This window comes from Amblyomma americanum, chromosome 10 (assembly GCF_052857255.1).
Source record: "Amblyomma americanum isolate KBUSLIRL-KWMA chromosome 10, ASM5285725v1, whole genome shotgun sequence".
Lineage (NCBI taxonomy): Eukaryota > Metazoa > Arthropoda > Arachnida > Ixodida > Ixodidae > Amblyomma > Amblyomma americanum.
This window is the reverse complement of record NC_135506.1, coordinates 45062562-45082948: the sequence shown is the minus strand read 5'-3', so window position 1 is coordinate 45082948 and position 20387 is coordinate 45062562. Positions and strand designations below refer to the sequence as shown.

At 47.1% G+C, this 20387-nt stretch overlaps 1 protein-coding gene across 1 annotated transcript; it reads right to left on the bottom strand.

Annotated features, from left to right (window-relative positions):
• Positions 1–1441: 1441 nt before the first annotated feature.
• On the bottom strand, positions 1442–15896 carry LOC144107191 (uncharacterized). Its single transcript, XM_077640201.1, has 5 exons — positions 15689–15896; positions 14908–15108; positions 10412–10607; positions 6544–6761; positions 1442–1933 (listed from the first exon to the last, which is right to left on the bottom strand). The coding sequence occupies exons 1-5, from the start codon at positions 15787–15789 to the stop codon at positions 1510–1512; spliced, it is 1140 nt and encodes a 379-aa protein (XP_077496327.1). The 5' UTR covers positions 15790–15896; the 3' UTR covers positions 1442–1509.
• Between the last annotated feature and the right edge of the window lie 4491 nt (positions 15897–20387).

The following is a 20387-nucleotide window of genomic DNA, read 5'->3' as shown; positions in this document are numbered from 1 at the left end:
GGATCGAGGCGGTCCAGGGCACAACGCAGTGTATGCCTTGCACTCGCAAATGCAGGGCACTCAAAGAGAAGATGAGCGATGGTCTCCTCACAACCGCAGCTTTCACAGGCAGGACTGTCGGCCATCCCCATCCGGAAAGCATAGTGGTTGCTAAAAGCAACGCCGATCCATAAACGGCATAACAATGTTGCGTCGCGACGTGCTAAGTTACGTGGAAGACGAAGGCGCAGTCCAGGGTCCAGTGCCTTGAGGCGGAGTTTGCAAAACTCTCCCGTGTTCCACGCTAAAAGTGTGAGCTCCAGCGCCAAAGGGCGAAGCCTACACGCAGCGTCAGGTCTTGATATTGGGATCCTCACTGGAAGTCCGTCGTTGTGAGCAGAACGCGCAGCCGGATCGGCCTGGTGATTACCGTTAATACCACAGTGTCCTAGCAGCCATTGAAAAATGATCTCATGACCTTTGGAAACGGTGTCGTGGTACAGTAGACGGATCTCAGCAACAAGTTGTTCCTGCGACCCGCGGCGTAGCGCAGCTTGCAGGGCTTGAAGGGCTGCTTTAGAGTCGGTGAAAACCGTCCAGTCATGTGGAGGTTCCTGACTGATGAACTCTACCGCAGCCCGTAAGCCTGCGAGATCCGCACCAGTTGAAGATGTTGGATAGGTCGTCTTCACTTTCATGAAGATGGATCTGGCCGGTATCTCCACCGACCCCGCAGAACTGGTCGAGTGAACTGATCCATCTGTGTAAACATGTTTGCGGTGACTGTGGTAAGAATGCAGGTGATTCAATGTCAGTTGTTTGAGAGCAGGTAGTGATACACCAGCCTTCTTCGTAATTCCAGGAATATAGAGGTGAACCCGAGGTTCATGAAGGCTCCGTAAGGGTGAGCGCGGTCTTGACGCAGGGGTGATCTCCGATGGAAGATATGCGCGATGAGGTTCAATGACAACTCTTGTTGATCTAAAGGATGAAGAAATGTGAAGAAAAAACGCAGGGAAGCATACGGCGTCCTTCTTATTTACCACGTGAGACAGTCTTGTGGTTCCAGGGACCATGTATCGGTGGAGACGGAACCCAAAACGCCAGTCTCCTTGACGGTGCCAGTGCAGGAGGCCCTGCTGCTCGAAATTGCTTCGGACCCCTCCACTTTTGCGCCCCTCAGAAAAGAACAGCAGCATCGCGATGTTAATACACGCCATTATCCATGTACCGAGCATGTACACTTATGCATGTACCGATCAAGTCATATATTACACTAGTAATCTCACACAATTGCAAGAAGACAGCTGCGGATACTTCAACACAGCTGCGCGCATAAGTAGGTTGTTTTTCTAGCTTTTCTTTATTAAAAACTGCCACGTGCACGCTGAGGTCGAGCAATAAAACTCAGCTGCACAAGGCGCTTCAACCGATGACACTTGAGGCACGTGAAGGTCTCCGAGCTCTTCCCTTACATGATTTGCAGAGGTGGAGGGCGCCGAAAAGTGACACTTAATATTAAGGGCTGCGTTATCGGTAAAAGGGCTTGGCATTTCCAGGGCGCATCTTCGTCAGGTCTTCGCCCCGGTCTTTTCTGGCTGCAAGCTCTTCGAAGCTTACGACAGGCACGTCCGGGCCTACGAAGTCCGAGGTACCAAACAGCACCGAACGGGCCATCTGCCCCATCGCATTGTCGAGGTCCCGGATGGTAGCCGTGTCTAAGTCTCTGTTGTGCAGAGGGTCATGCTGCGACTGTTTCCGGAAGGAAATGTACGTGTGCATGGCGTAAGCGTCGCGCCAGTTAGGGTACGCGTGTGGCTCGTACAACATGGCGATCATATCGAGGGAGATTTCCAGGCTGCTGTACATGCGGTTCAGGAGGTGCGGGTGCTTGTCGACCAGCCGAAGGGTTGGCAGTTTGCCAGCGTTGTAGTACCACAGGGAGTCGTTGAACCTGCGCAAGGTATACACACTTCATCGAGATGTGCGCGCCGTGTACACAACAGTGATTTATGCACAACTTCCGAAAGGTACTAGCGAAACGGCTGCTGTTGGCGACACCTGCATTTCGTTTTCTGACCTTTTCAAGCTTAGAAAAGCTTTGTTTTCGATGAGAGTAGTTCGTTGGAATTATAATTTCCTGGGCTATCAGTGCGGGCCAACTGTAATTTTTCCTCGGCGTAGCTGTAAAGTTGATGCAAAGTAAAAGATAAGAAAGCGAAAAAAAGCTCTGGGTGCAGTAATAGGAGTGACAAAAACATAAAATTAAACGCACGCCGATATGCAGGAGGAGACAGGATTGACCACAAAAGATAGGGTGATCAGCAGAGTGCCTTAAGCAGTGACCCAGAGCGCTACGTGGCGCCTCCTACTGAAATAGTTTATCGTTGGACACAGAAGCTGGGTATTCTTTTCACACGGTTCTGGCTCTTCCAGCGCTAGCTGTTTACAACATTGGCTACACCGGTGCGCCTGCGAGCACGTGACCACCATTCGGGTGTCAAACAGGAGAAGAGGACGGAGTGATGAGAGGATAGAGAGCCAAGGTGCCCATGAAAGGCGGAGCAACCGGGCGAGACGTCATGACGCTGAATACGCAGGCCACGTAGGCCAATGGCCAATCACAGACGTGTGACGCCGGTACGTGTTGCGGCGGATCGCCGCAAAAAAGACGCGGGGACACGCGGTGCGCCCACGCGTTAGGTCAGTGCAAGCAAATGCACAAACCCCTTGGACCAGCGTTGCAAGTCAGTTGCGTTGAAAGCAGTGCCATATACAATGTGTAACGATGTCATGCCTAAACCTGTTCTCGGGACGCGGCGCTTGAACAATGTGCGCTAGCCTGGACATGTGCTGCATCAGGGGCCTGGCGAGAGGAGCGTCTGTTACCGCTTTCTTTGCTTCGCGGCGTTAAAAGAGTCCAAGGACAGGAACCGCTAAAACACAGCGACGATCCAAAAAGTGAGATTCACCGAGATACTGAACTACGCGCCCGCGAATCGGAGCACCGACCCCTATGAGCAAGATCGACAAGTAGAAGATAATAATAATTGGTTTTTGGTGGAAAGGAAATGGCGCAGTATCTGTCTCATATATATCGTTGGACACCTGAACCGTGCCATAAGGGAAGGGATAAAGGAGGGAGTGAAAGAAGAGAGGAACAAATAGGTCCGTAGTGGAGGGCTCCGGAATAATTTCGACCACTTGGGGATCTTTAACGTGCACTGACATCGCACAGCACACGGGCGCCTTAGCGTTTTTCCTCCATAAAAACGCAGCCGCCGCGGTCTGGTTCGAGCCCGGGAACTCCGGATCAGTAGTCGAGCGCCCTAACCACTGAGCCACCGCGGCGGGGCACAAGTAGAAGATCTAAAATGTAAATTGTGGCACGACGAAAATTTGGGCAACATGGTACGACGTCACAGTGAATCTGCCAGCGCGAAAAGACAGGAACAGGAGAGGGACATCAGTGTCGAGTCAGCGCTTGTTTTGTCTCCTTTCACGCTCCTGACTTCCGCTTTGGTAGCTGCTCCACAAATTGTGGTGTCTAACGTCCAGAAGCGAAACCTGTGCTACGAAGGACACTGTTGTAAGGAGCTCCGCAATAATTTAGACTACTCGGTGTTTTTTAACATGAGGGCACCTTTTGCGCTTCGCCTCCGATCCCATGGAATTGGTTGAGCGATAGCTCAACCAGCCGCTGCTGATATTCGTGCATCAGAGGATGAGCTTTGGGTGATTGTTTCTTTCAATATTCAAGCTTTATCACATGAAGCAGAGATTACTCCACTCTGCATATTTGAGCGCTTGATTGGTGGATGTACTGTCTGGAGCAACAATCTATTACAAAGAGTCTACAACTAGACACAAGCTGTAGGTGTTTCAGATTTGATTGTAGTTTTTGTCTTTCCAATCATAGTAAAACATAAAGAAAGAAAAATGTGATTTTAAAAGGTCATGCATGCCCAGGAATCGAAATTGATGAACGCTGCAACGCGAAGCCGCCGCTTTTCCTGAATTAGGAGATATGCCTGTAATAGTTATGCTACCCGTCTGCTTTGATTTCGCCTGAATAGGCCAATATAGCCAGCAGGGTGCACTCTTGGGTTCCACCTACTTATTTTCATTGAACTCTAATGATTTTATGGATGATAAACCAGCCCGCTGAGGATCATGAAAAACTCGTACGGAGGTAGAAGTGTTGCCCTGAATTTGCTAGCATTTGCCATGAAAATCACTCTTGGCTTTTTAAAAAGGTCAGTTTTTATTCAAGCGCCGCTTGCAGCATTTTTCCTGCCATGCCGCCATTGGATTTAACGCCAGGCAATAATATAGCAAATAATAAATATAGCAAATAATATAGCAACAGCAAAAGAAGCTGTTCCGCGAACAGCTGCCAAGCAATAATTGGTTTTGGGGGAAAGGATATGGCGCAGTATCTGTCTCATATATCGGCGGACACCTGAACCGCGCCGTAAGAAAAGCGTTAAAGGAGGGAGTGAAAGAAGAAGAAAGGAAGAAAGAGGTGCCGCCGTGGAGGGCTCTGGAATAATTTCGACCACCTGGGGATTTTTAACGTGCACTGACATCGCACAGTGCACGGGCGCCTTAATTAGCGTTTCGCCTCCATAAAAACGCAGCCGCCGCGGTCGGGTTCGAACCCGGGTGCTCCGTATCAGTAGCCGAGCGCCCTAACCAGTAAGCCACCGTGGTGGGCCAAACACCCACTTTTCCGTACTTCTCACTTTTACCTCGCGCCCCCATTGGGCCACTCCTAGTGGGGTTTGGAATGTAGTTTAGGCGAGATGGAAAAGAGTGGGGACACCGACTCGGACAGCAGAAATGTCCGTGGTGCTTGCCTCCCTGTTCCCGAGCCTTTGCCGGGGAACCAAGAGCGTGGGTGGTTTAACGCGAGCTCTTTGTATGCTTGCTCGAGTCCAAGCCCGACCTGCGTCTGCTCGCGGTCGCGTGTGCTTTGCTGACGCTCCTTATAGTTGGGAGAGGCTGATCTGTCTGGTTCTCCGTGGCCATAGGCGGTGGGGATGCGCGATGGGCCATCGGCTTAAGGCCTGTGTCTTCAAGTTGCGCATCCACGCATTCCCCATCCTCCCTCGTGCGGTGTCGGGCGCGATGTGACCATTTCGTTGTCTGCGCTGCCTGCGAGCTTCCTTAGCGCCGCTGCGAGGGCGTGTGTAGTCTTTGCTTTGAGCGCGCGGCTCCGCGGGCCCCTTTCTGTGTGCTGCGGTAGGGCTACGCGTTGTACAGAGGCCTAGCGATTAGTGGGGTGTTGCGTAATCCAGCTTACTGTGTGACAAACACTTGTGCTCTCAAACAACTGCGCCTTCCTTCCCCTTACAAAAATTTATTTAGTCTACAGACTGTCTATAAAATTCTGTCATAAAGTCTATAGACCCTCTATAGACAAACCCTTAACAACAGTGCATAGGCAATGCGAATCCTTTAGACAGTCTATAGACAATCCATAGAATAATGGTCATACAATTTTAGTAGCTTTTTGCCTACAGGCAGTATAATGACTATAAATAGACAATAAAAATTTGTATAGTAAGGCAATAGTGTCTATGAGAAGTCTATAGACAGTCTATAAACCATTTTTATAAGGGCTTTTGAAGCGACAGCAGTGGCGCGCGATGTACGTTCGCTGTGCCTTCAGCTTGCTCTGGGCCGAACCCGCGTTATGTGAGCGAAGCTCAGGGCATTGCTAAAAAGATCGCAGGAAAGTGCAGGGCATTGCTAAAAAGATCGCTAGAATATACTGAACTTGAACCATATCTACTGATCGGCCCGTTCTTGTTAGGTGTTACTTTCACTGAAAGCAGAGCAGTTATGATATAGAATTGCTTGAAAATGCAATGCATGCTCACACAGTCCGATGTCATCAATGTTTTATTTTGGTGACGCACATCTGTGAAACTACGCTGCAATGCCATTCACTTAAAGTCAGTGAAAACGAAGTTTTGCTCATTACTTACGTCGCAGCTATCAATCAAGAGGGCTGGAAAATAACGTTTGCTTTCGAAATACAGTTCTCGGAGGAATAAAAGCGCCGTTTTAGGACAGACGATCATCAACAAAGCACAATATTCCAAACAAAGTTTTTCTTAATAATAGCCCTGCTGAAGATTTTCATATGACGAGTGCCATAATTTTATAGCTTTCCATGTAGATTTTATTGAGTCAATATAGAACATATGGAGTCGATATTGGCTATACAGAAAGCACCTAAGGAAACTTACGGATTCCATATGAGGTTATGTACACTTTAAGAAAGTCATATGGATATCATGTGGACCACTTATGGACTTCTTACAGACGAGATATAAAGTTTCATATATTTTTCCATACCTCATGCGCTTCATATTATCATAATTCTGTACGAGCGACTCATATGAAACATTTCAGTAGGAACAGGATATGGATGCAGCTGTTCAGAACAGGATATGGATGCAGCTGTTCAAAGTGGCCCTAGGCGAATCTTGAAAGACTTGCAAATACGGTGCCCACGAAACACATGAAATGCACCAACATGCATGGGGTACTCACTCGCGGTAGGTTTCGTGATAAAGCTTGAGCAAGCGTGAGTCTTTGTGAAAGATCATGAGCATGTTGCCGATCGATTCTCCTTGGGGACAGGTGAGCGTTGCCTCGTAGCGCAAGAATCGGCGTAGAGGCCTGACCACGAACACGTCTCTATCCAGGTAGATGCCTCCGTACCGCATCAGGATACGAAGGCGCGCAACGTCAGTTGAGTGGTGGGGTACCTGCATTGCGAGAGGACCACCACACGAGAGAAGTTCAAATATGTTGCGCAGACATTCTGGGTGAAAGCGGTATTGGAACCCCTGTGCCGCAGCCCGTCCTACACCAGCTTATGAAAACGTTTATACTGCAAGTTTCACGTGGGCTATGCACGTTCCTGGATTATAGTATCGCAGGCCAAGGGATATTTTCGAGAGCACATGTCCACCACCCCATCAAAATAAGATTTGTTTTTGCCATGCAAATGAGGGATAGTTTTCAGTTAAGACTTATGACGACTGCTCTGACGCCGCAGGTAGTCCTTTGTAGTTCCGGCAGTAAGAAATTGCTCACTGTTTGGCAGTCAGCAGTATGAAATATGCATGCCGTCCAACGTACCGCATTAGTTGGCATCATATAGCATGGCTGCAGATGGTCGGCCAACAGTTATATTGAGTAATGAGTCCTGGTAACTGTGGAAAGGCATTTCATGATAATTTTTCAGTAGTTTGCTCATTTTGAACCCTCTCCACTGTGCTTCTTTTTGTGTTTTCTATGAATGTTTACCTTCCCCTGCTCTTGAACATGAAATGGATATTGATGTTATACTTTCTTTCCTATTTTCTGCACCCCTGAACAAACTACAATGTTCCCCTCCAGTATCGCGTATAATAATTGCTCTCGGGCCGCAAAGCCTGCTATTGAGCAACACAGTCGGGCACTTATAGTTTCTGTCAAGCTTCCGGGGTCCGATCGCGTGTGAGTACGGCGCAACTCGTCACCCTTCAAATATTGTGTGACTCTGGGGTCTGCTAAATGTCCCAATGAAAGTCTTATAATATCAAAGGACGAAATGCAGACCCTGTGAGCTGGGGAGATTTCACCAGCCCTCTATATATACACGGCAGTAGACACGTGCATCGCTCTTGTATATATTGCCGGTTGATGCTTCTTATTCTTCTTGGTGGGTCTCGTCTCGTAGCTTCGCCAATAAACCGCCCGATTAGGTGGGATTAAACTCAGAAAGTGATTGAATTATTTGGCCGGAATACAGAAAGATAGAGGTACAGTGAAATTAAATGGATTACAGCAGCATATAGGCTATCAACTGAGCTAGGCCGCCCTACTTAGGAGCGTCCACTGTTCTGAGAGAGCATGTAGCAGCGAGCACTAGACGGACGTCCTCTGAACGTCATCTGGAGGTCTGCTTACTTCACTTCCTTACTTCAACTAACTTCAACTTCATCTAACTTCAGACTTACTTCAACCAACTTACTTCAACTAACAGGCAGACGACAGCTCGCGGTCGTCGCAATATTTCTCTCCCAGAAACAATTATTAGGGGAAACGCTCCCACATGCTGAAAGAGGACGTTCCCACAGTTCCAGGGAACGTACACATGCTGCAATAGGTGGCTAGTTACCGAAGCACCTAGGTCGCCACCCGGAGTGTTAACAAACCATTCCCGCGCAACCGCACGGAATTGACGATTAGTGGTTCTGAGGTCCATTAATGAAAATATACGAACAACCAGACACATGACGGACGCGCGGGTTGGTTATCGCCAAAGCCGTCATCAAACTTCGGGCAGGTGTGCAGTCCACTATGGAGGCCACATGGGTACAGAAAGTTGGGAAGGACAGTCACAGTTGTATGCTTGCTGTTTCAGTCGAGGGTTTATAGACCACTTCTAAGAAGTGCTTGTACGAGAGTAGTACGTAAATGCGCTTCTCATTTCTAGTTGCATCATCAGATTTGTTGGTCTCTCTGTAGCCATACAAACACGGGTTACTCCCCGAGACTTTGTAGGGTGGAAGTTGGCTCCAAATATTGACCATAAGGCTTTGGGGCAATTCCGCTGTCGGTCATACTGCACGGCTGCGTTTCGAGAGGTACTCTATACAGGGCTGGTCGCTTGCTCCAAATTTTTCATTTGGTCTTCGGATAATAAGAGCTCTAATTACTTTTGGATGCAAATCTGTAGTCGTTGATACGCTGTTTTTCATAAGCACCGCTCTTCGAATACCAGAATCCCTGTGATTACTGCAGTAGCAAAATGCAGAGCGAGTATTTCTGGGAAGCCTCCTGCACTGTATGTTTGTAGTTCGGCATTTTTGTCCTATTTTACTTGCCTGTACAAGCGATATGTAAATTACGACAGAGAAGTAATTAAGTTTCCAGTATTTTTTGTCTGAAAATGTCCAGGAAACTACTACAAGCTGTCTTCACTTATTGGCAGCGACTTAGTGATTAAAGGCAGTGCACTGAAGCATTCAATGTCTGAAGCCCCGTGTCAAATGCCACGCTCGGAATGCCCCGTTGCTTTTGCGCCGTTTTCAAAAGCCCCGAGTTCAGACGCCCTCTTAATGGTTCCACTGCGTCCATCACCCTGATACGCAGTACGCCGCGCTATTCTGAGGTCGTATCATTCCCGCTTTTTTTCTGCACAGTATAATGCTCCCACCTCATGTGAATAATCTGGCGGCTTTCTTCGTTGAATGTGGTCACATTTTGATTCCGGCTTACTGCCTCTTTGGATACTTTCAGACCAGCCTGCATGCCCTGATCGTTGATCATGTGCCCGCCTTTGAAGAATTTTGCATTTTAATTCGATTACCATTTCGACTTTTGATCATTGTTCGTTGGTTTTGGTCAAAAGAAAGTGCAAAGATAGTGATTCACCTGCGGGGCCAGCGGACAAGGTTAACAAAGCTTTAAAGAGAGGCAGTTGGTTGAACATCTTTACAAAGTGGTGCGCTAACTATATTACAAAAGGGACGACACAAAACGACAGGCGCTTGTAGTCTTGTGTCGTCCGTTCTGTTCATGTCCACATTCTAGGACAAAAATTTTGAAAATTATAAGATGCTGTTATGAAAATATTAAAGGTAATGGTACATCGGTCTGATGTGCAGCAAATCTTTCTTATCAAATGCTTCAATGGAACACATCGAACAGTTAAGAGTGCGATAGAAAAACAATGGGCAACGCTTTGATGAAAGCTAAAACGTTTATAGAAAGAAAAAAAAAACTGCAGAACAGCCGTCGAGTGTTCTGCACATATATTCATCACTACAGAGAAATTTTACATTATTTGAAAAGAATTCCATTCCTAAAATGTCTCCCGCTCGAAAATGTTTTTGTTCAAAATTGTTGGGCATGAATATGGTTAGCACACCCCTTTGCTAAGCAACGTTAATGTTTCGTTTTCTTTCCGTCTGACACTTTTTTTTTATTACGCCTTCTTCTGCTGTTTCTTCTCGAAACACAAGAAAAAAATGCTGGTTCCAGGGCTGGGTAATTGTCGGTAGAACATATTGAGAAGGGGAATAGTATGCGGCTTTTAAGGCATGACGTTTCCCGTACGAGGCTTTTGGCACGCAAAGTTTAAGGCGTGGAGCTAATGATGCCGCGGTATTTTCTGAGTTTTTCGCTCGAGAAATCATACTAAATGCATAATTAGTCACTCGGTTTCTTACATTAGTCTTTTTGCCCCATCTGTACCACCCCATCTTGCGCTACTGAAAAATGCGCTTCCCTTTAGCAACCCGAGGGTAGCAAAAAAAATATTCTTAGTATTTAATGCGAGTGAAAGGTGCTAGGAGGCGCGGGAAAATTTCATATCTTGACTTAACAAGCAGGGCTCAGTGGAGACCAGAACTTTCGTATTTACTTGAATCTTCCTCCCAAAGACCTCGCGGGGGAAATCGTAGGACACGAAGGTGAAGTTGATGCCTTCTGTCCAGTTGACGAAACGCCCTGTGAAGCCGCAGGGGCTACAGTGTACCATTATGGTCCTAGGCCTGTGGTTCAGGTACATAGACCGAAGGTGCACGACATCCATAAAGGTCAGTTCAGTCTGATTGTACCTGCATCCAAAACACGTTTAACAGAGTAATTACTCTTCAAATGTGTCGTCGGATAATAATGGATGAATTTGCATTGCCTTCTTTTTTTTCTTGTCACAGTCAGGCCATGCCCACAAATTTTAAACATAATTTATAGAGGAAACAAGGCTTTTACAATTTGAGCGGGCTTTTAGAAAGCCGAACTAAGTTGGTGTGCCTCCGGAAAAAAAAATTTCTTTCCCTTGCTGGATCTTTTAGTAAGAAGACGCAATGACTAAAAGAAAAAAAGATTAAAATCGTGGCTGCTTTGTCAGCTAGTTGCCGTTTGCTATTTGTGGTAATGCCTGCATTAAGAGTTTCGACTTGCGTGTTTGATACATTGTCGACTGGACACACACCATTCATGCTTAGCAAACTATTCTTTTATCCTCTTCGGCATGCTTTGCAAGTACCGGCTGATGCCTGTGATATTATCCTGCCGGTACACACATCCTTTAGATTGTTATTATAACACCCTGCAGACCTCTATGCAGCTTCCATGATACTTTCGGAACTGTTAAGATTTCATTTGCATTGAAAGAATTCTACAGATTGTCCCGACGATTGGAACGTCCGAAGGTCGAAAGAGGAAATACTGCCCAGGAGCCGTGCTGACCAAGGATAATCCATCCAACTACCTACTCGTAATAATTAGTAATGGACCATACATAGTGCATTTAAAGGCCTCTTGAATTGGTATATTTTTCATTCATGTGGAATAAATAAGAGAATCAAAAGTAGTGAATAATGTACAATTTTTTTTTACTACGAAGAGCTGCAAGTCAAGTAGTTCACGGGTTAAACAAAAAGAAAATTTTTTCAAAAAAGAAAAGCGCTCGGAATTCGAACTGCCCGCAGATTCTGCCAGCATGAATGAAGGAAACAAATACAGGACAGTCCAGCACGTCACTTTTTGTGAAGTAGGGAAAGCAAATACCCAACCTTACCCAACCTTAGCAACTACATCAGCTTTTCTGGTCGTTTTTAAGGGCATCCGAACAAGATGAACGTCCAAAGAATAGGGCTGCTCGTCCTGGCATTGAGGAGAAAAGGCGTCTGGGAAAGTGTTTCTGATTCTTTCACATGCCCTTTCTAATTAGATTCTCGCTAAATAGGCCCACGGCGCCACAGCCATCCTGTCATTGAATATCAACATATAAGCGCATATCATATGTTATATATGATAAATAATATATCAGCGCAGTTGTGTTAACTCTTTGTATTCGCCTGTCGTGTGCTAACGTATGTATTCTCGAATGATTGTGATTAATCAACTAGCCCGCAGCGTACTTTGCTCAATATATATTGATGAAGGTTGGACCGGTATGATTATGATGGTGATGAAATATGTTGAAGTTTGCGATGACGCAAATAGAAGCACCCGGACAAGACGGCTACCCCCCATAGTTTCTCAAAATTACATAGAAGCAAACGTGGCGGTGATATGGTTCAGCTGCATTGGAGAGGTGTGGAAATACCTGGTAGTCGGCGCTTAGTATTTCGCTTTTTTATTTTTGGGCAGGATACTTGATTAAATTATGATAATACGGCTCTTCTCAGTTCAGATTTCCATGAACTGAAGTGAAGGTTCTCCTACCAGCCTAACACCGAACATAAAATCATCATAAAAATTTAATTCGCATACTGAGGAGAGGATGGCGGTGATAACAGCAAGCTCCGAAGTAAAATTTAGGTTCTCGGCTCATCGCTAGCCAATTAAGCAAAATTCTAAACGGCGTCTTTCCGGTATTCTCGACGTCGTCAAAGTGCTCTTTAGGAAACAGGCGTTGATCGTGGCGCCTCTTTTTTCTTCATATACAAAGCCCCGGAACATAGGTCTTGGCAAAAAAGGCTTTTCGCCACCACCGCCCTGTAGGTAAACTGCAGAAGCTCAAACAATCCCGAACAATTTTTCGCTATGTTGGAAAAAAAAACGACCCAGTTTAGAAGCAGTCTTGTTATTTGCCGGGGTCTGCCCTTATTGTCATAGTAACTGGTTATTTAAGGTTGCAAATGCTACTGCCACGCGAATTGTTTGTGCTATTACGTCAGAAAGTTGTGGCGATGACTTCTTTGGTGATGACACACACACACACACACACACACACACACACACACACACACACACACACACACACACACACACACACACACACACACACACACACACACACACACACACACACACACACACACACACACACACACACACACACACACACACACACACACACACACACACACACACACACACACACACACACACACACACACACACACACACACACACACACACACACACACACACACACACACACACACACACACACACACACACACACACACACACACACACACACACACACACACACACACACACACACACACACACACACACACACACACACACACACACACACACACACACACACACACACGCACGCACGCGCGCGCGCGCGCGCGCACACGCACACGCACACGCACACGCACACGCACGCACGCACGCACGCACGCAGGACCGCAGCGGTGGCCGAGTGGTTGAGCATCCGCCTCGCATGCAGAAGGTGCAGGGCTCGATCTCCAGTGCCGCCGGGTACCCACCGGTGATACAATGGGTACAATCTTCCCCCTGCTCTGGTGCTCGGCTTATTTAGGGTGAAATGTTGGGGAAGTGGGTCTTTGACCTCACCTTGAGAAGTCAAAAATACCTTGTGTCATGGCGCTCTATGGCCATAGATGCCCTTGCGCCATAAAAATTCATCATCATCACACACACGTGTGTGTGTGAGCATCCGAGTGCGTGTGTCTGTCTGTGCACGTGTATGTGTGCGGATACTCGTCTGGCCGTATGTGTAATGAAACGTGCATTCCTTTCGTCTGGCAGTATCCCTATTGCAAAATTCACTGCCATTGGGTCCCATTGTTCCAATGCCACGGATATTAATGACCCAATATTACGCTAGTCACTGTGCGGCGCACTGGAATGCTCGGCATTAGTCGTTGTTAGAGTAAGGAAGAAAACCAGTAAATACAATCAGGACTACAAAATAAAAGGCGAACCCATCCTTTTAGGAAGGATGGCAACAAAAAATGGACTTAAAGAAGCCTTGAGATTAGTAACAAGTCTCATTATACTCACCATAGCGCTCTATGGGCTCGACCGCACTGCCAGAGGGGATGACAACATTAATTTGGCTTGGAGAGGCTCACTGCAGTTATCCATCGTTCTTTTTATCTGGACTATAATTTGCATCGGAAGCTTGACACTTGCTCTATAATGTTTCCTGAAGTTTCCTTATGTTCCACACATATCTGCGACACAGGGGTGCCTCAGAAGTTTTCACTCTTCATGTGCAGTGAAATAACCAGTGAGACCTCCCGGTGTGCAAAGTGGTTAGCAAAGAGATACTGCTAAGTATCGCTTCTTCGACGACTACGTGACTTAATAAAGATCAAGACTCGTATATACCGCTGTTATCGGATTGTCTCGTTATCGTCAAGGGTACCTAAATTTACCGACAAACCGCAGCGGTCGCCTAGTGGTGCCAGCATTCATCTCGCAACGGGGAGGTGCGTGGTTCGATCCCCAGTGTCGCCAGGTACGAGCGTTCCTCTGCTCTGATGCTCGGCTTATCTTGGGTAAACTGTTTTGGAGATGGGTCTCTGACCTCGTCTTACATAGACAAAATACCTTATGCAATGGTGTGCATTGGACAAAGCTGCCCTTGCACCATAAGAATTCAATACCATCAAATTTACTTACGAAAGCAAGTGTTATTATTATCAGTATTGCTCAGTACCATGTTGCTCGTCAGTGAGCAATTTATGAAGTACTGACTCTACTTCAGTTGCAGCGACAAAGAGACAGGAGTGATGACCGCTGACTTCGTCGTCTACATTGCAGACCACGCGGCGGAATGTTTGACCTTGTGATTTTTCACATGAATTTAAGATTGGCGGTCACTATAGGGAGGAGGAACTTCGTGCTCCCAAATACGATAGAGTTTGTTTAAAGCGCAACGCGTCCAAGGCACTGAAACTTCAGAACTACAACGACCAGCTCTTGTATTATTTGCAGGAATGCAAAACTGCAATGTGCCGAACAACTATGCCATGGCCCGTTCAAGTCCAGGCTACGTCTGTTTCAGTGCCCGATCAGACACTTTCAACCAAAACATTTCGCTACACTTTCTTGGCATCAAAGAAAAACTCCGAGTATTTCGCGAAATATTGGGTGAATGTTTTAGAGCCCCACAAAGTGTGACATAGGTGGCGTGCCTACCTGACAATATGGATGATATCCGGAACGATCTCGTATTTGTATGCTGTCGAGCCGTCCGCGTCGTAGAAGCTTCTCGGACGACTCTCGCGTTGTTCTGGGGATTCCATCAATGGCCCCCGAGTTCTAGGCACGTAGAGCACCGCGAATACTGCACACACGGTGACCGCAGAGACCACAAGCATTACCTCTGCCGAGATCTCCCTGCGCAAGGGTTAGGGTATCTTGATTTCGGACACGGGCTCAGAGAAAACCGCAATGTTGGCAGTTCTCGGCAGGCATTGAGAGTTAAAAAGAGAACCACGATCGCTGCATGGGTAGAAAGGTGCGTGAGGCAACCTTGCCCACATAGGCAAGCGAGCATGTGGGGAAAGACAGTGTGGGAAAGCTTTAAAATGGGAGGTGGAGTTGTGATGGAATAATTACCTACAGACCTGGTGCTAGATGTGGTTACTGGGGCCGTATTTTCTAAGGATGCCATTATTTTTTTTCTAATTTTATTCGAGCGTCACATCATTCGGCAGGACAGATAAACCAGGACAGGAAGGAAACGGCAAATCACTGACACGTACAGTCTGGTAGCGGCGCCTATCTTGACATCCGCAGAAGACGCTTAACCAACAACGGTAAACGGTTGCAAATTCCCGACATAACGTAGCTCGTCTTCCAGATTTCTGCCGTTGTCAGGGTTGAATGTATGGTGGTGGGGCTCGTGAGTACAACCCAGCCGCATTTACATTCATAACTCTAGCAAACCAATACCCAGGCATAGGCGCTCACATACCATTCAGTCTGTCTCTCCGATGCATACGTCACAGCATCGAAAGGAACAACGGTGGTGTCTAGCAGTTTAGACTTGGAAGTAGCACCGCTCCCCTGTTCCATGGTTTGCCCCAAAACAGCAGTCTCAAGAGGCCGTCTTTGTTTTCTTCTTCTATGCGCTGTTATATTTTAGCACACTGAGCCCAAGAGAAGTGGTTCTTCTTTTACCCTTTCTGCTGAACACACGGCTGGTGCTCGCGTGCTGATGACACTGAGGGCGAGCTTGTATTTAAAATTAACAAGGATCTAACAAACAGACCGTCCGGAAATACTGATGCTCATTTACGAGGTTCCGTATGTAATGAAAGCTGAATATCTTGCGAAATAAGGGTAGCTTGTGCAGGGGCCCGAAAATAAAACGAAGCTAACGGAGCCATTGCAGGCCGCCAGCGTTTGGAGGTCCCATGCTGCAGTTTTGATGCTCGCCTTATCGCTGGCACGAGTGCAGCCGAGCTCTTCTTATCAGTGTTCGTCACGAACGCTTTCAATTCTTTTTCATCATCATCATCATCAGCCTGAATCTGCCGAATGCACGGCTGGTCCATTGGGCACCTGCAACAACAAAGGTCTCTCCCATGTCTTTCCTATTGCCCCTGCCCTGTGCCACCTACAGCCACAGTATCCCCGCAAACTTCCTAACCTCATCCGCCCACCTAACTGTCGGCTGCCTCCTGCTACGCTTGCCTTCTCTTAGAATCCAGTCCGTTACCCTTAAAGACCAGCGGTTACCTTGCCTTCGTATTGCATACTCTGCCCAAGCCCATTTCTTGCTCTTGATTTTGACTCGGGTGTCATTAACTCGCGTTTGTTCCCTGATCGACTCTGCTACCATCCAGTCTCCTAACGTTACATCTATCATTTTCCTTTCCATAGCTCGCTGAGTTTTCGTCAACTTGAGCTGAACCCTTATCATTAGCCTCCACGTTCCTGCTCCATAGATGAGTATTGGAGATACAACGTTATATACTTGAAGCGTATTGGCAAACTGCCGTTCATGATCAGAGAGAACCGGCCACTTGTGCTCCACCCCATTCCTATTCTCGTTATTTCCCCCGCGTGATCGGGATCCGCGGTCACTCCCTGCCCTACCGCAAAAGTCCGAGCAATGACTCAAGCACGGACCAACTAGCTCAAAAACAAATTTTAATCGAAAACGTTTCTTCAGCTTAGATGTGGGCAGTAGAGTGAGGAGGAGTGATTGGAGTAGTAGATTATCGATGAGAGCGTGGCCACTGTTCACGCTAGAGACCGCACATTTACGATCAGTCCTCGAGGCTTTTGTCGGAGAGTGGACGTGACCGACGTTACGACGACGGTATACAGCCGACGATAACCCGCAGGCAATCATGTGGTCACGGCATCCGGCTGCGGAGCTAGAGAAAGTGGTATTGAATCTACGTCGCTGCGGCCGCGTTCCGAAGGAGGCGAAATACAAAAGACCCTTTTGCTGTGGGTGATATCAGCGCGAGTGAGATAACCCCAGGTGGTGGCAGTCAATCTGTAGCCCTCCACTTCATCGTTTGCTTGCCTTTTTTTTTTCACGCCCTCCTTCATCCCTTCTGGGAAGGAGTGCATGGAGGACGTGTGCATATGGGAGTGTGACAGTTACTTCGCAATAGCTTCCCACGTAAAGAAAAATTGGCATAACTGATTTTCATACTTAGGATGACCTACCGGTCTTTGCAGCCAGGAAGAGCGAGAGCTGGTACATGTAGCATCGCTTCCGAATATGCGACATGAAGAGGTAGGGAATAACTGAGGGTGGCTGTTGCGGCATCGCTATTTTTGGAGCGGACATTAGGGCGACAAATGTCTGAGAATATAAGGCGACACGGAAACCCTTTTCAGTGCACTATTGTCTTGCCTCCTATTGGGATTCTGGTCAGGGCGACCAAATCCTCGATGATGCGGAAGAAGCATGAATAATTGAGTAAGATATTCTGATGCTTAATGTAAACTCCCTTTAAGCGAGATCATAGGATAAGCGCTTTTAAACGTCCTCTATGCGTAGTGTGTTTTCATTTGAACCAAATTTCTGCACAATTTTAGGGGTCAACCGAAAACGCAGCATAATACATGGCAGCTAGTTCAACAACGAGAAGTTTTTAGGATGCAGTCGAGAAACTCTTGTGGTAGATTTTAAACGCCTGAGGCGCGACGAACTTGATATTGAGGCTTCGAGGCGTGACTCTAACTGACCGGTAAGTTCTGAAATATTTTGCCTTTCAGAACATGCAGCGAGAACACCCCCTGTCCTGAGAACCCAGTGGGATATCTTTTTTTTTGAAATCTGCCACGATCGCTGCCCTGTGATTTCCATACTTACCAATAACTTAAAGAGCGGATCGAGTTATGATCTTTCATTATCCGCTGGCGCACAGCTTATCTCTTCAGTGCCCTCTACGAAAGAAGTAAATCGTTTTTACGAATTATTCGCATAATGAGTGCGTCCCCACAAGGGAAGCAAGTGTCAAGGATTCGTCTGAATAGGCGCGACTTTTGTAATTTACCGATGCCGCATGTCATTATGGCGGTGAGGATTAAACTGCGCACTTCGACTATTTCAACCACACTTCTCTATGGTGAGATCGAGGGTAGTGTAGATTAAAGCAGTGTTCTGGTTGGTAGGTCGGTTAATGCAGACACTGGCAGTCTGTTCACAGCCGCGGGTTGAGAAAATTCAGCTGCTTTCTAGTCACAATACCTCTAGGTAACTGACGACTTAAATCGGCGGCTCGAGGCTAAGGAGTTACACATCTGAAAGCGTTCGCTGATTTTATTTCAGGGCCGCATCTTGGAGGAGGAAGCCGAAATCGCCCCTGTAGTGACATCGTTGTCCACGTTAAACGGACAGTGAGAACAACTTCATGCATTATTCTCTTTCCCCGTCATGCCCTGACACGCCAAAATTACTTACAAATCAACTATCAGAGGTGTATTACACGGCCAGCTTCAACTTTCTGAGGTTAAAGCTTTGAATTTTCTACAGAACATGGAGCATAGTTATTGTACCATGGGAAAGAGTGAATTTAACAAGAGTTTCTTGCGATTTCTAAAATTTTAACGTTGTGTATGCCACTCGAGCTAACTCGCGCTCAGCTCTTACACTTCATACCTGCAGGATGAATAATGCTCGCTGCGCGAATAATGCTCTGTTTCATTATGCGCTAGAAACACAATTACCCTCTGCGTCTGATTCAAATCTTACACGTCTGGTGGTCACGAAAATTCGAGGTTTTCAAGCACTGCGCCTCGTCTGCATATCTTAACAGCTTGACTTTAGGTGGCCATGAAAAACAACAGCGACGCTGAACGAAACTCAGCCTGCACGTACTACGCGTGGCGGGGCACGGCACCCCCCACAGCGGAACGCTCTCTCTCGGTATGCATACCTCCCTTTCCACCGAAATAGAAGCGTCTGCTTTCCTCGGCCTAAACCGGTGAGGTCAACGAATTCTACAAGGTTACGCGCTCGTAAAATTTCCACACGGCTTCGCGTGTTGCTAGGGGCGGCAATGGGATCTCCCGTCAGCCGATCGGGGCGTTCGGTTTTTACTGGGTGACGAACGAGTTTGCGATATCTACCAGCGACGGTCTATAAAAGAAGTCTTGAATTTCAGTTCGGCCCATTTTAAATTAGTAAAAAGAGGTAACGCCAAGACATGCATTCGTGCTGCCCTAGACAAGTCCTGCTCACACTAGGTGATTGAAAGTGTGCACCCGCAGACACAGCGCATGACGAAGGAAGGCTTCGCTAGCGTGCTCGTGACATCCGTTGCTGAAAAACTGTTAAAAATGACAAACGCTGGGAAACAGGCAAAGACGACTGAGCTACAAGCTCATGAGAGGGCTACATGCATGGCACTGCCCCATACCCACCAGCTGATACAAAGCCTAATGAAGGTGGCGCAGAAAGGCAAGGTCCGAGTTGTGCTTACTGCCCCAGATAAATTCGGCAAACTGTGCAAGGCTGTGAGTGCTGCCTCAAATAAGAAAAAAAGCATTTCCCAATACAGCATCAAATGTCGTATCTCGCTTGCAAGACCAATGCTCTGTGCAGAATTCCATTGTCATGCGGGAGTTGCCACATCGGCGAAACTGGCCGTTGCATCAGTGTTCGGTGTATTGAGCACACGCTGGCTGTAGAGGCACTATCAGGTTTGGGACAGTTGGCGGCACATTGCAAACGCGGTGAGGATAAATGTGCCCCGATATATAATGAGACACGGGTCCTTTTTTTCAAGTTCAGACCAGAATGAACGTAAAATACTGCAAGCCTTCCCCATTTATATGGAGCGACAGTCGTGCATAAGCAAGCGATCCTGATCCTTGCTATCCGACCAATTACAGTTCTTGAACCGTTAGGCGCCGTTGCATATGCGCTTTAAGGTGGGATCCGTTGTACACGTTTTGCCCATATATCAAATGTGTTTGTCTGGAATAAAACCAGTTGACGTCTAGCATTCGTAGTGTGCGTCTGTTTTCTGTCCTGGTTTTTGCCGCTAGTTGCCATGTACCTTGAACGTAATACCAGAAGAAAGTCTTCATAAGAACGGACGGGGCGCCTTCCGAAAGGGATCACATCAAGCCACTCCCATAATGCATTGGCCGTCGGCAAGAACTCTTCTACAGTTAAGAGCATTTTTCTGCGTCGCTTTGAC

Excerpts from the sequence above, each read along its gene's own strand:
- LOC144107191 (XM_077640201.1), bottom strand. The coding sequence starts at position 15,789 with ATGGAACAGGGGAGCGGTGCTACTTCCAAGTCTAAACTGCTAGACACC. Across the intron at positions 6,762-10,411 it reads TCTTTGGGAGGAAGATTCAA|GTACCCCACCACTCAACTGA; the intron begins GTAAATACGAAA and ends CTCGCAATGCAG. Across the intron at positions 1,934-6,543 it reads TATCACGAAACCTACCGCGA|GTTCAACGACTCCCTGTGGT; the intron begins GTGAGTACCCCA and ends TACCTTGCGCAG.